Genomic DNA, 15,558 nt, shown 5'->3' with positions numbered 1-15,558 from the left:
GGGTGAGCAGTTACTTAGCTTCTCTAAGCCTTGGTTTCCTCATATGTAATTTGGAGACAATGCTTCAAAGTAAGTGTTAGTATATAGGAGATTAGAGCTAATATAAGTAGAATTGGGTAACTGTGCATAGTATGTAGCAGGTGGTCGGTATGTGTTACTATTATGATTGATTAAAGCTTTGAAATCCATTAGGAATTTTATAGCTAATAGAGATTTCAGTAGAAGGAGATTGCCTTTGACATCACTGTATACCAAGACTGTAGATATGTTTTACTGCATTATTAGTACAAATTCGTTTCTTCATAGTTTTCTCCTTGTGTAGGCTCATTTTGAGGGTTTTTTTCTTCAAATGTATAAAACTGATCATGAGTATATACCCCACACTGGATCCAGGCAGTTCAGGTGAAATCAAAGTAGGTCAGAATGAATTGGTGATTGTCACTGATTCACTCACAAAACTTCCACCATAATCTCAAAGCTAGAGAAACATTTAGAGTGTCTTAAAATGTTCGTGGAAGTGGCATGGTCAGGAGAAGGGTTGTGCATCTTTCAAAAGCACCTGTTAGGAAGGACCTTAGTGATTGTTACTGATCAGTTCAACCTTATTGATAGATGAACATTGCTATTGCAGGTTACTAGCCTGAAACTAAGTGGGGATGCAGTTTAACCAACTTGTGTTTCCTCGTAGCTCTACCCATGAGAAAAAAAGCAGAACCAATATGGCTGTGAAACAAGGACGATTTTATTTGAGGCATAATACTTTGTCAGAAGATATACCCATTGTAATTATATTTAAGGTAAGGCTGCAGGTATCTACTGAAAATAATAAAGAATTCTTCCTGTGATTTATTTTCATACGTAATTAGAAATTTGAAGGATAAGAAGTTCTAAAATTAAAAAGGTTTATGGCATAGATAAGTTGTCAGTCATGTAATGCATTTTAAATTGAAAGCTAGTAAGACCAGGGTTCAGATATTTTTAAAAGTAGTAATCTATTTTTTGATAGATACATTATTAAAAATTCCAAAGGTGCAAAAGGGTATATATTGATTAGAAAGCCTCCCACCCACCTACCTGTACCTGACCACATAGTTCTCCTACCCAGAGATACCACTCGTGTTAGTTTATTGTTTTTTTTTTCCAGTGATAGTCTGCGTATACAAGCACAGGAATACATAGTAGGTTTTTGTTGTTTTGTTTTTTATTCACATGCATTGCACATCTTTTTGCACTTAGCTGTTTTTCCTTTTTGTAACTTACATCTTGGAGATCATGTCATATTAATTCATACAGAGCTACTGCATTCTTTTTGATGAACTGTTCCATTTATAGGGGTACTATTTTTTAACCATTCCCCCATCAGTGCAATTACATCTCTCTTACTATTACAAAAGTGCTGTAATATTGTTACACATGACAAGGATAGCTATAGGCTAAATTGCTAGTAGTGGAATTTTCTAGGTCAGAGTATGGACCAAGTTCATTATTCTTTTTTATGGACACCTGGATTCTGGTGAGTTTCACGTAAACACGAATCTTCAATCTACAACTGATTTTTTTTTTTTAACCTGTTTGTAAATTGTTGGCTGGGAACCCAAAAGACATTTTCCCAAAAAAATAATGTTAAATGGTATCATCTTCTCAGATAATCGTATATTGATCCATTTAACCTGCTCTGTGACTTACATATTATACCCATTCTATGAACAATTAAATCACAGTATTATTAGTCATGAAACAAAACAGAAAACTAGGTGACAATATATCATACAGTTGCTCCTCAGTGCTGACGGATTCTGTATTTGCCAGTTCTCCTACTTGCTAAAATGTATTGGTAACCTCAGATCAGTATTTGTGGTGCTTTTACAGTTGTTCCTGGACGTGTATGTGCTTGCACAGAGCAGTGAAAACTTCGAGCCTCCAAACAGGCACGTTGTCAGCTGATGTCAAACAAGGCAACACTCTTCCTTCTCGTTTCAGCTCCCACACTAAACAAGTGCGCTTTCTGCGGTCTATCTAGTGCCTTGTTTTTCACATTTTTGTGTCTTTTGTTAGTGATTTTGCTGTTTAAAATGACCCCAAGCATAGTGCTGAAGTGTTAGCTAGTGTTCCTAAGAGCAAGAAGACCTTGCCTGCCTTATGAGAAAATAGGTGTGTTAGATAAGCTTTGTTCAGGCATGAGTTACGGTGTTGCTGCCTGTAACTTCAGTGTAAATGAATCAAATATATATATAATATATATGTGATAAGGTATCTTAAAAATAGAAATATACATAAAACAAGGTTCTGTATTAATCAGTTGAAGAAAATGTAAGCAGAGGTTTACAAGAACCTAATTGTATTTCTCCTGGGAGCAGTGCTTCAGTATTCATGAATTCAGTGTTTTCAGCAACTTTGTAGAATGTAGATATGCTAATCAACTATATATGGGTATTAAATGAGTCATGATGACTAGGTTGATTGAAATAGAGAACTCAGATTATCTAAAGAAATACTGAAGAGATACTGAGTACTTCAGATCATTTTAGAGGTTGATAAAACTCTATTAGTTTCATTTCAGAGTTAAATATATTTCTGTTCAACAGTTGTTTTGATGGTGGAAATATTTGGGTGGGTTGCAGTGAGAGAAAACAGGAAAAGATCCTCTGAGGGGGAATTAACGTACATTGGTTGAAAAGGAAAAACATTTGGATATAAGCCTTAGAGGAGTAAGAAAGAAGGAGTTGAACTCTGCCGTTCAAGTTGTAAACAGGTGACAGAGCGTAGGAATCTGGGAGGAAGACGGACCTCTGTATGTGAGGGTGGTGTTGGGGGTGAGGGAGCGTGGCCCTTGTTCAGAGGTATTGAATGCATGTTGACAAGTCAGGTTCTTTAACTCAGGAAATAGCCAGATTCTAAACAATGTGCAATTATGTGAATGAGGTTGTAGGATGCTTTTTTTTTTTTTTTTAATGTTTGGTATAGCGTAATGTGCTTTGAGTTCTTTAAATGAGATGGTGCCATTTATTTTCTTTTTAAGATGATGATGATGATAGTAGTCTCATTGTATCCAGGGGCCAGGGAGAACTCTTAAATATACGTTTTATTACCTTTCTTCAGGTTTATATTTTTAAGCACAGAAGTAATTTTGGCTTTTCTTGTAGGGATCCCACAGTACCCAATGCAGTGTCTTGTGTACCTACACAGTGGTGTTTAGTAAAGAAAATTTTATCTATGTAAAATTACATCTCCAGCAGAGGGCAGTATGCTCCCATGCATCAAAAGGACTTTTCTGAAGGATTTTGATGCTTAAAGATGGACAGGACTGCGTTCCTTAGTCCAGAAATTATAAATTAATTATAATGTATATAATCGTATCTCACGCTCATGAAAATGCATCACTAGACACATGCGTTAAAATCAGGAAAGCTTTATTAACCTTTTTTTTTGGCTAGGTGACAAAAGTTTGATAGGACAGTTTCTTCTGTCAAATTTGTTTAATATTTATGTTATAAATGTATACAGCTATAGCTGACATAGATCCTTTTTATAATGTGCTGTTAATTAACAACATGCGTTTTTTTATGTAACTAGTAGTTGAGATTTCAAGCTTCTCCCTTTCTGATTATAAAAACATTCCTTGCATTATAAAAATTTAGAAAGCCACTGAAAATAAAACCTCATTTTTGGATATATTTTTCCAGATCTTTTGTTTCCTTTACTTTTGTGATATACCCATCAAATTTTTTTTCACTTGACAGTGAATTGTGAATAGTTTTCCATGTCAGTAAATATGAATCTATATTACTTATAGTAATTATATAGAAATTGCATATGTTTGATACGATCGGTTTAACCAATTCCCTGGAGTGGGACATTTAGGTGTCATTTTTTTCCCCCAAGGTTTCACTCTTACACACAAACCTGGGTGTCCTTAGACATCATGTTTGTGCATGTTTCTGATGATTTTGTGAGAATTCCTGGGCGTAGAATTACATCTCTTAAAAATTTGGTACGTGTTGCCACGTTTTCTTCCTGAAATGTATCCATTACATTCTAGTGAGCAGTGTATCAGAATGAAAATAAATATTTTTAAATTTTCAGTTTAAATATTCAGTTCAAATTTCAGTCACTTTTCTGGGTCTCCCTCTATAGGGATGTTTTAATAACCTGATGGAAACTTGTTTGATAACCATTATTTAGGCTTTCCATCTGGGAGGTGGCATAGTCTATTAGATAGCTAAGAATCAGACAGATTCTAGGTTGAATTCCAGCTTTTCTACTAGCTCTTGACCTTGGGCACATTTCCCAATCTCTCTTTGGGTCTTGGGTAATTCACTTAAAAGTGACAGTTTCCCCTAAGAGGGTAGTAGTGAAGAGCAAATGAAATCATGTATGTTTTGAAAACTAAGATGGCCTTGGAAAGAGGATGTTCTTTCTCTTTTCTAGTTCTCCTTACACATTTAGTATCAGAAGCCCAGGAAAATAAACTGGTATACCAGAAAAGTCGTATCATTTCTCTTTTTGTGTTGTGTGGCCTTAACACAGACCTGGACAGTCATTAGGACTTGATGGTTATTGATTGTAGCCAACAATTGGCTAAAAGTGACAGAAACAGCAGGGTTTCCAGAGTCCACACTGCGTCTGAATATGATGGATAAAGCTTTTAAGACCTAGATCAGCCTTATTTATGGACTTGAATCACTATAAAGGTTCTCCTGCGCATGAATCTCCCCCACTTTACATTTTGTATTCCCAACTATTTAGCAGTTGTGTTATGATGGCATCTGCAGTCTGAAAGTTTTTGCGGTCTGAAAATTTCAAGGGTGCTGGGCATTGTTTCTTGGAATACTATCTTATATTGAAATTTTCGATCTTTAAAGAAAATAAAATTACAAAGTTAAAGGGGCCATCACAGTTCTTGTATTATCTGCTAGGACTGCTTTTGATAATAATAAGTTGACTTCTGTCTACTTTAGAGAAAAATTCGAAATTTCAGAATATTAGATATTTTAAGAAGTTACCTCCTTTCCCTCCTTCACATAATATATTTCAGCATATCACCATTATCCTGCATATCATTCTCTTCTGCTCATTAGTATTCTTCTTCCTGTCTTTAAAAGTCACACTTTTAGTCACACTTAGTAGATATCCAAGAAGACTTCATGCCACTTTTTAAAGAACACAGTCCCTGATTTTTATTCATGTTGCTGATTGCTAGACTGGCGACCTTCTGCTGCAATGTATTGTCTCTGCTATTTTTTCATAAGGTTATTATATGGCATTCATTTTTGACTTAAATTAGGTGAAATGACTGCAGATATCTAGAGTACAAAGAGCTCCATATAAAGCTCGTTTTCAGATGTCTAAATTATGTCTGTAAAGCAAAATGGTTGGGCATTTTGCTGTCGTTTCCATAGCAATATGTCATTTATTTGTAGCTGTGACTTCTGAAGGCTAAATAGTCATAAAGTCAGTTCAGTCTTTGGCGCTCGAGCGCTTTTGAGGATAACCTGACTGAGTTATCACCCTGTATGTCAGTGTATTTCAGATGTAAGAAGAGTTCTTTTAGAGGAAAACTTTGCCACTGATGATTCTTTCTGCACATACAGTGTCATTTACCATGTGCTTGGCATATCTTTGCTTCGTAGTTTAGAAATATTTGGAAGGCCTAAGCAGTCTACTTAGATCCATGTTATGCCACTCGAGAGTTTTATTCAATTACGAAATTACTGCTTAGATTCAGCATCAGGCCAACTTGAAGGGGCAATCCATATGTTAAATGAGGATGGACTTGTTAAGCACCAAAATAGACAATCAAGTATATAGTTTGTTTTCACTTGGAGATTACTGAACTAAAAATTAATTATTAAAATAACGTAACTGTCCTTTAGTTCAGATGATTTAGATGTTAACGTGCCTAAAGAAAGGGGGCTGATTGCAGAAAGCTACTGCCATTTCGGCTCTTGGATTCTATTTCAGTCTTGGTGAGACCGTGTCCTCTTACTTCGTTTTGCATGCTTTGTTTGGTATCTGTCCCACGTAGATCTCTTTTAGTGTTTGGGCTTTCCTCTGAGAAGTGAAGTGCATTGGTCACAAAGTTTTTTGTCAGAGATATTAGAGACAGGTGCTTAGATCCCACTGCAAATTAGTTGCCTGCCTTAGTATTGTATTGTTTCTCTTATATTTTGATTCCATTGAAACCCACATAACATTATTTTGAGAGATTGACAGGTGAACGTTAACTTACATTCTAATTAGCTTTTCACAGAGAAATATCATCTTCTGATAATTGTGACTGGCTACTTACAGATCAAGGAGATAGTGTAGACGGTTCTACATATATGCCGTCACCATCAGAGTAGATGCAATTCAGTGTGCTTGATCGAAGAATAGTCTAGTTTTCTTTCATTCGTTTCAAAATTGGGACTGATAATTTTTTAGGATTGTTCTCCTTTAATCCCTGAAAGGCTAAGTGTTCTAATGAATGTATATAATTTTAAACATAATGTCAGCAACAGACCTTATAACCACTACTATCATGTCACCTCTTCCACCTCAGCTTTTTCATTTCTCTAACAAGAGGGCACAACCAGGTCCCTTCCAGTTCAACATTCTACAATGTTACCTTTGAATTTTAGTCTGCATTCTGTAAATTTGACTTGGCTCCTTTAGGATCGGACATAAACTTTAAATGTACGCTATGCCCCTTTTAAGCCAATGGTGGTGGTTTAAAAAATGTTCACCAATTCTTTGACACTCCCTGTGTCCTCAGGATGCTGTTCTTGAAGATCTGCTTTGGAACTGGGGATTTTGTGTAACCTTTTACTCTCTCGTGTGTGTGCAGAGGAGAACTGAGAATCAGAGCATCAAAGCCTAACAAGACAGCGAGCCCTGGTTCTGTTTTCTCTGCATGGCTAAAGGAGGAATTTTAATGCAAACATAACTTTCCCCCTAACTTCTAAGAAGCAGATTATTTCTCTGCCAAATACAGCGATTATGCTCTATTTCTTGATATGGCAGAATTCCAGGCAAATGTGTGAAGGAGTGAGCCTTCGCACCATATGGAATCTACAAAGACCTGCGTTGCCTGCTGGCACCTTGAAACACTTAAGATAAGTAGGTTTCTCAAACCTGTTAAGTGTGTTCTTAGTTTTTAAGAGCTCTCTTTTAAAACCTGCATAAAGTATAGCTTGAGAGCTCTAGAACTGTGAAGTAAAACTTCCTTTAGGAAAAATTCTTTTACCTGAATGTGAAGAATTTGACAAGTCTCAGAAAAATTAGTCTTTTGACAACATTAATTGGGGATCTGTTTATTGTCAGCAATATACATTTTCTGATTTACTGCTCTTTGGCTGTTAGTTTCTTTTTTTTTTTTTCAGTTTGTAATTGTGACCAGGGTCCACTGTGCCTCCCTGCCTCCTTTTTTCATAATGAAACTCATAGGGTATATATACATTTTAGAAGATAGTACCCATTGCAAAAAGTGCCTGAGAATGTTTGTTTTCCTCTTCCTAATCAAAATTTCTGTTTCAGGTTCTTCTGCAGCTTGGGCTATGGCTGCCAATGCCAGATGGCACCGTTTCTGAGAAAAGAGCTAGCTTTTGCTTAGAAGTAATACCCACAAACAATGCCAAATTAGCATAAGCAAATGTCAGTGAGTTAACACAAAGCCAACACTCTTTCTATCTTTTCTTTCCTTCCTAGGCCATGGGTGTTGAGAGTGACCAGGAAATTGTGCAGATGATTGGAACAGAGGAGCACGTGATGGCTGCATTTGGGCCTAGCTTGGAAGAGTGCCAGAAAGCTCAGATTTTCACACAGATGCAGGTGTGTCTTTTCATGTTGTCCTTTGCTATGAAAGGGAATTGGGGAGTTAGTGCCGTTCATTGATGAATCATCGGGTGTAATGACTTTTTGGGGTATAGGTTTGGGAGGGGTGTTAGGGTGATGGGAGGAGTGGTAGAGAAGCTTCTCTGACTCATTTTGGTGGAGATTGGAGGAAGGAGTGAGTCTAGACAAATCATCACCTTATGGTGTCTAACTTAGAAGGGGGATATGTGGCCACGAGGCTTTTGTTCTGATATGACAGCAAGTACTCTCTTTTTCCTTATTTGCCTGAGTGATATATAGTTTTTAAAACTACAAGAACTCTAGTGTAGAAGGGTGTGTGTGTGTATGTGTGTGTGTATGTGTCATGCATGTCTCTCTAATACTGCTTTTTACTCCCTGTTTCCAGTTGCTTTCGGCATCCAGTTGTATGTGGTCTCCATCCCTTTTCCTGAATTCCCAGTGTTACCAGCAGGAGAACCACTGCAGAGCCTTCACTGGCCTGCTGAGGCAGTCCCAGTTGGAACCTGGGGATGTTAGGGCAAGACTCGAAGATGAAAATAGGGAGCTATACGTGCTTAAGATAAATAACAGCCATACGTAGGACTTTTAGTCCCACATGTGTAAAGGGCTTTGCTGAGTGGACATCAGTGGTGACATTCCTTAGAGCCATCCTGGGGGGAGGTGGGAACTCCCTACTATAGAGGCACAATGGAGCTCTTATTTATACATATGTGCATTAGGCAATACTGTGGGTTATGGACAACAAGTATAAATTCCAGGTTGCTTTTTTCTTGTCACCTAGGAGGCTTGTAAAGATAACATTTTCCCACCCATATCTTAGTATGTGTTCTGAAAAATCAAACCTGTTGTGATATTGTCATAGACTAAGCTGAACATTTAGGAAGGTTATTGTCCTATGTATGCATACATAATTCCAAAGCACAAATCGATAGGGGTTATTTTCATCACTCCCTTCCTCCTTTTTTGCACTTAATTAATAGTCGGCTCTAGTTGTTGGGCAGGCAGCATCAGGAAAAGTTGTTTGGATTTACGAGGTTCTATTTTTGGTCTTTATTGAAAATGAACTATTTTTAGTGAGCACGAATCTTTGTTACAACTGAAATTATGTTATCCAAGGGTTCCGAGAATATGAAAAGTGTTAAGAAATACCCAGGAACTGGCTCAATTTTGGGAAGCACAGTCTATCCTTTAAAGCTGTATAATGGCTTGGAAGTTTACCTTAATGGATTCAATGAGATCCATTATTCATTTTATTACAGGCATCATCGTTGGTCAGATAAAGCTCTTTGAGCAGCGGCTAATCGTTCGTTTGTTTCTCTTACATACGTACTGACAAAATTTTAGCTGACTGAATTAGAGAAGTTCATTTAAAAGATGAGGGTAATATACAGTTAGTTAACTAACATAAGAAAGACAAATCTTCTGAATATGAGGAAAACCAATAGGAAGTTTGAAATGGCTTGTATTCTATACGCTGGATTAAAGCCCGGATTGATTATTTGCAACAATAAAAGGTTGCAGAGGCCGACCTAATCCAAAATGGTTGATAAATTGCACATATATTATGAATTAGGCAACTTGAATATATTTTTTTATTCTAAATAAAAATGTAGCAAGTATACTGTATCTTATGTAATAGAACTTTTGATGACATGGCATTTTAGTGGATTGCCTAAAACCAGTGTTTTGTTTTTAATGCCTGCCTTTTTAGTCTCTCCCATTTCTTCTGCTTATAAGCCTTTTTCTGTATATTGGTCATGTACCTTTTACATCATCGTTGCCAAGGGCTCTGGTATATAGAGAAGAAATCATTGCTTACCATTTTGGGAGGGTAGGATGTACTAGGGCTGTCATCTTGGCCCAGCATGAACAGACTGGGCTCTTATCTCAGCCCTCACACTATGAAAGCCTGACATTATTAGGTATTTTAATGTTACATCAGAAGGGATACCAGGCTCCCCTGTGTTCCTCTATTTCTTCCTCAAAGAAGTGAAGAATCCTTAGCCTCATTCCTAGGGGAAGTAGAAGACCAAAATTCAGTGAAAACAGTTCAGTGTAGAAAAAACCGAACCGCCTATCTACTCGTGGTTTCCCCCAATTTCTGAGTTGTTTTAATCAGTTCCTTAGTTACTACTTACTGCTAGGGAACTACAGCATGTGTTTTCAGGGTCTGAGTTTATCTTGTGCTCTAATGGCCTTTTCATAGGGAAGATCCTAGGTTTGACGTCTGAGTCTTATCACAGAGGACTTCCATTCATTTCCAGGCATTATATTTAGACATCAGGAATCAAAGAAAAAGATGACAATGTTTGGGAGGAGAGACAACATGTAAATAGACTGTGAAAACAGTGTGATCTGAGTACTAATGAAAGTATTCGTTCATTATACACAAGGAATTAAAATAGCAGAGAACAAGAGTGAGGTTAGGAAAAGCTTCAAAGAGGAAGTGATACCTAGGTTTTGAAGCTTGGAAAATAAATATCCCAGGCATGTAATTGGGGACAGGAATTTTAGGATATAGAATCAGGGATCGCAGCCCTTTCTTCTGACTAACTGAAAGCTAGTAAAAATAAAAAAAATGCATTCATTGCTGTTACAAGTAGTAAGAACCACATGATTCTCTTCTTCAAAAACTTTATTATGGAAAAATTTTAACATATACAAAGTATACAGAATAGTATTATGAACCCTCATGCACTGTCACCCAGCTTCAACTTTATGAACACTTTGCCATTCTTGTTTCATCTAAATCTCTAACTTACACTCCTGACTTATTACTTGATTAGTTTTAGTTCTTCATTTTTTCAGGTAAAATTTATATACAGTAGAATGTACAAATCCTAATTATATAATTTTTTGTAAAACATAAAATATTTCCATTATCCCAGAAAATTCCTCGTGCCCCTTCCTAGTCAGTTTTTACCTCCATTCTCTGATTTTTTTTTCCTCCACTGTTCTGATTTTTTCACCATAGGTTAGTTTTGCCTATTGTAGTACTTTATAACGTGTTACCCCGAAAATAAAACCTAGCCAGACCGTCAGCTCTAATACATCTTTTGGAGCAAAAATTAATATAAGACCAGGTCTTATTTTAATATAACATAAGACCGGATCTTATATAATATAAGACTGGGTCTAATGTAATATAATATAATATAAGACCTGGTCTAATGTAATATAATGTAAGACCCGGTCTTACATAATATAAGACCGGGTCTTACATAATATAATATAGGACTGGGTCTTATATTAATTTTTGCTGCAAAAGACACATTAGAGCTGATGGTCTGGCTAGGTCTTATTTTTGGGGAAACACGGTTATATATATGAAATTATGCAGAATATACATTTTTGTGTATTTTTATACTTTTATGCAAAATATACTTTTGGCTGATCATACTGTCTGAGATTCATCCAAGTTGTTCCTTTTTATGTCATTTATCCATATAGTTTGTTGTCTTTTTATTGCTGAGTAGTATTCCATTGTATGAATATACCAATTTATCTTTTCCTGTTGATGGACATTTGTTGTGTTTCACTCTTTGGCTGTTATGAACAATGCTGTTATAAGCATTCCTGTATAGTCTTTGTCTGGGCAGATTAGTATTTCTCTTGGATAAATACCTAGGAATAGAATTGTTGGATCAAAGAGCAGTTGTGTGTATAACTTTTATGAAGTTGGAACTGCCAAACCGTTTTCCAAAATGATTATACCATTTTGCAGTCCTACCAGCAGTGTATGGGAGTTATGATTGCTTCACATCCTCACCAACATTTGGTGTTTTAGTCTTTTTTATTTTAGCCATTTTTGTGAGTGTTTGGTGGTATCTCATTGTGGTTTTGTTAGGTTGGTGCAAAAGTAATTGCAGTTTTTGCAATTAGTTTTAACCTTTTAAACTGCAATTACTTTTGCACCAACCTAATTTCCCAGATGACTATTGATGTTGATTAAACACTTTTTCATGTGCTTATTTACTTCTTTTGTGAAGTGTCTGTCCAAATCTTTTTTTGCTCATTTTCCTTATTGAGTTGTCCTTTTATTATTGAATTTGAGTCCTTTAAAAAAATATCCTGGATATAAATCCCTTGTCAGATTTATGTATTGCATGTATTTTCTCCCATTCCACTGCTTCTCTATTCATTATCTTAACTGTCTTTTGATGAGCATTCTTTAATATTCATAAAATCTAATTATCAAGAGGTTTTTTTGTCTGTCTTTATGGTTATTGATTTCTGTGCTCTGCTTAAAGAAATCTTTGCCTACCCCAAGGGCAGGAACAGATTCTCCTATGCTTTTTTTCTAGAACCCTTATAGTTTTAGTTTTTATGTTTTAAGTCTAAAATCCATCTTCAACTAATTTTTCTATTTGGTGTGAGGTAAAGGTCAGCTTAATTTTTTGCTTTAGGGATATTTAGTTGTTTCAACACTGTTGAAAAGACTTTCGCTTACCCATTGAATTGCTTTGCCACTTTTATCAAACGTAAATTGACCATAAAAGTGTGGGTTTATTTCTGGACTTGTTATTCTCCTCCAGTGATCTATTTGTCTATCCTTACCAGAGTATCACACTTTTACTGTAGCTTTATAGGAGAAATCAGGTAGTGTAAATCCTCTAGCTTTTCTTTTTCAGGATCGTTTCAGCTATTCCAGGCCTTCTGCATTTCTATGTAAATTTTAGAATCAATTTTTGTTGTTGTTGTTGTTTTTTTAAAGCCTGCGAGAAGTATAATTAGCAATTATGATACATCACTTGGTCAATTTGGAGAGAATTTTAACAATAAGCCATCTTAACACTATTAAATGTTCCAGTGTACAAAAATGGCATAACCAACAGTTTATTTAGGTTTTGTTTTCTCTCAGCAATGTTTCGTAGCTTTCAGGATAGAGGTCTTACATGCTGTGTTTCCTTTTTGAGGGGACAAATGTAGTGCCCCAAAATATTAACTGTAGACCGTGGTCCTCTCTGGGAGGAAGATTGATGGCTGCTTTCTATATTTTTTATCTTTACTTTCTAATTTTCCTACAATGATCATGTGTCAATTTTATAGTAGGAACACAAAGTATTAAATAAAAAGGGAATAGTGTATAATTAGACAGTGTATACTACTAGTTTGTTGTTGATTCGTAACAAGTGTTGATTTTTGACAAAGCCCAGTGCAGCTTTCTCTATAACCAGGGTCCTTGTCTTTTTTGCTTATAGTGCTATGTATGGGTAGGTGCCTAATAACTTCTCTTTGATGATGCCATTAAACATTACTGTAATATGTTCTGTCTTTTATAGGCATTAAAGTACATAGGGAACAAAGTAAGAAGGCAAAGGATGTGGGGAGGTGGACCAAAGAAAACCAAAATAGAAGAAGCAAGAGAGCTCCTGGCTTCTACTATTCTGACCCATGTACCGGTGAGTAATACCTTTGCAACTATGAGTAATGAAGATTGTGGGGTCGGTGCATTTCTGGTAAAAATTTTTGAATACCAGTTTACATTATTTAAAGTCTAGTTCCTTAAAAAAAGAGAGAATCCGAAAGAGGACTAGACTTCCCCACTGGAAATAATCTTCCATTGTCAAGAGTTTATTTGTACTCGGAGAATATGATTAGGTTGGTGCAAAATTAATTGTGGTTTAAAAGGTTAAAAATAATTGCAAAAACTGCAGTTACTTTTGCATCAACCTCATAGCTGCATCTGGATCATCATCGTCATGTTTATTCTTTCGTGGTTCTTCTTTCAATCTAAAATTACAGTTTTTTTATATTCATGCATGTATTAATGCTGCTACTAGATTTCATGGTTTCAAAGGACAGAGGTGGTGTCTTAGATTTTTTTTATTGAAGTATAATTGAAACGAGGAATTGTATTAGTTTGAGGTGTACAACATAATGATTCTATATTTGCATATATTGCACAATGATCACCACAGTAAGTCAGATTAACATCCATCACCGCACATAGTTGCAGATTATTTTTTCCTGTAATGAGAAATTTTAAGATCTGCTTTCAACAACTTTCCAATATGTAATATAATGTTATTTACGATAATCGCCATGCTGTACATTACATCGTGGTGGCATTTATTGTATAATTGGAAGTTTGTACCTTTTGACTACCTTGTCTTAGATGTTTTTAAATAATTTAAAACAAGTTTACGGTGCCTTGCCCATATGAACATTTTTTTTATTGTGATAAAATATACATAACAGAAAATTTGCCATTTTTTAAGTGTATAGTTGTGTGGCATTAAATACATCTCTCTGTTGTGTTACTACAATACTTTTTAATGTATTGGATGAGATCATGTCCTAGAATTTTAGAGTTACCATCATCGAGTCTCCTTCAGTTACAGTGAAGATGCTCGGTCCAGACAAGCTAGATGATTTGCCTTGTCACCCGGCTGGTTCGTGGTCAGAAAGAGCTCAAACCCACTTTCTGACCCTTGAACTAGTGCTTAATATTTATTTTTTATTAACTTATCATTAAAGAGCGATTGACCGTGTTGGCACGTTGGCAAGAATCATCCTTCCCTGCTCCCATTTGATATGCATGTTATGCTTTCTAAGTGAGCTACCATGTGTACTCTTCATGAATGATCTAATTCAGAGGTTCCACACTCTCCCTTCAGGGAGATTATGAATAATGGGAATTCGAGGGATCTGTGGAAGTGGATGGTGACCACCTAAATGCATTCAGATTCGATTTTCATAATTTGAAGCACCTTGTTAGTCAGATAATGCAGGGCTCCGATCCTGTCTTTTGGCTGCCATTTCGTTGTGTGTGTCCTTGATATAATTCAAAGAATTAGAGAAGTCTTAATACTAAAGCTGGGTCTGAACTGAATTTTAAACTTGGATGATTAGAACAACAAAACTCAAAGTGCAAAATTGAGGAATGGAAACAAGGGCTTTGGAGCCAGAGATTCCAGGGTTCACGTCCTGGTTTCCTACTCCCTGGCTGATTTACTTTGGGCAAATGTTAAGTTTGGTAAGCTTCAGTTTTCCCATCTGCACAATGAAACTAATACCACTTCCTCACAGGGTTGTTGTAATGATACGGTGATAGGATAAATGTAAGCTCCATGGTTTCCCAGCTCTCTGGCACGGTTGTAGAGTTTCTATCAGGGGCCTCACTTATCTTGCTATGGTAACTGAAGAGAACTTTTGGTCAACTAAAGAGCCTTAGCTCTTAGAATGCTGGCTATACTGACATTTATTTATTTAAATTGATAAAGCTAAACATTGGCACTGTAACATGATTGCTGTGGGCCTAAACTACCATTTTTAAAGTTTTGTTATATATAATCCAGTGAGGTGTAAAGTCAGAATAGATAAACCAGAAAAAGACCTTCATTTTCCAAAATGGTTTAGGACAGTTTTTACCTAAGTGTGATGTTAGAGATGATTTTAGGTGATACAGGGACATTTTTATTTAAATAATTATGCATTTTTTAGAAGAAATACAGCTAGCATACCAAATCCATTTTTATAATATTTGGGATTTTATGGTGTTGTATAGAATAAAACTTGCTTAAAAATGAGTTTAAAAGTCGAATGAAAATATTAAGTAACTAATTTAAGTGTTAAGATATGACAGTAATCGTGATTGTGGAACTTGAATGACTTAGATTTGGAGAGCAGAGGTTGGGATGTGTGCGTAGGAGAAAGGTGAGCAGGTACTCAGTATTCCCTGGGGGACCTCCAAGGGCTTTGGCTTGGAGCCCTGTCCTGGCC

General features: G+C 36.1%; 1 protein-coding gene across 1 annotated transcript in view; it reads left to right on the top strand.

Moving 5' to 3' along the window:
* The window catches only part of POLR3B (RNA polymerase III subunit B), a 112,435-nt gene that overhangs the window by 18,494 nt on the left and 78,383 nt on the right, over positions 1-15,558 (top strand). Inside the window, exons 9-11 of the mRNA XM_019728448.3 lie at positions 689-797; positions 7,687-7,809; positions 13,116-13,235. Of these exons, the coding sequence (XP_019584007.2) occupies positions 689-797; positions 7,687-7,809; positions 13,116-13,235 (352 nt within the window). The remainder of the gene's footprint in view (positions 1-688; positions 798-7,686; positions 7,810-13,115; positions 13,236-15,558) is intronic.

The sequence above is a fragment of the Rhinolophus sinicus genome, chromosome 1 (genome assembly GCF_057876585.1).
Source record: "Rhinolophus sinicus isolate RSI-liver-muscle chromosome 1, RSI-T2T, whole genome shotgun sequence".
NCBI lineage: Eukaryota > Metazoa > Chordata > Mammalia > Chiroptera > Rhinolophidae > Rhinolophus > Rhinolophus sinicus.
Note: the sequence above shows the minus strand (reverse complement) of the source record. Positions and strands in the feature narration are given on the sequence as shown.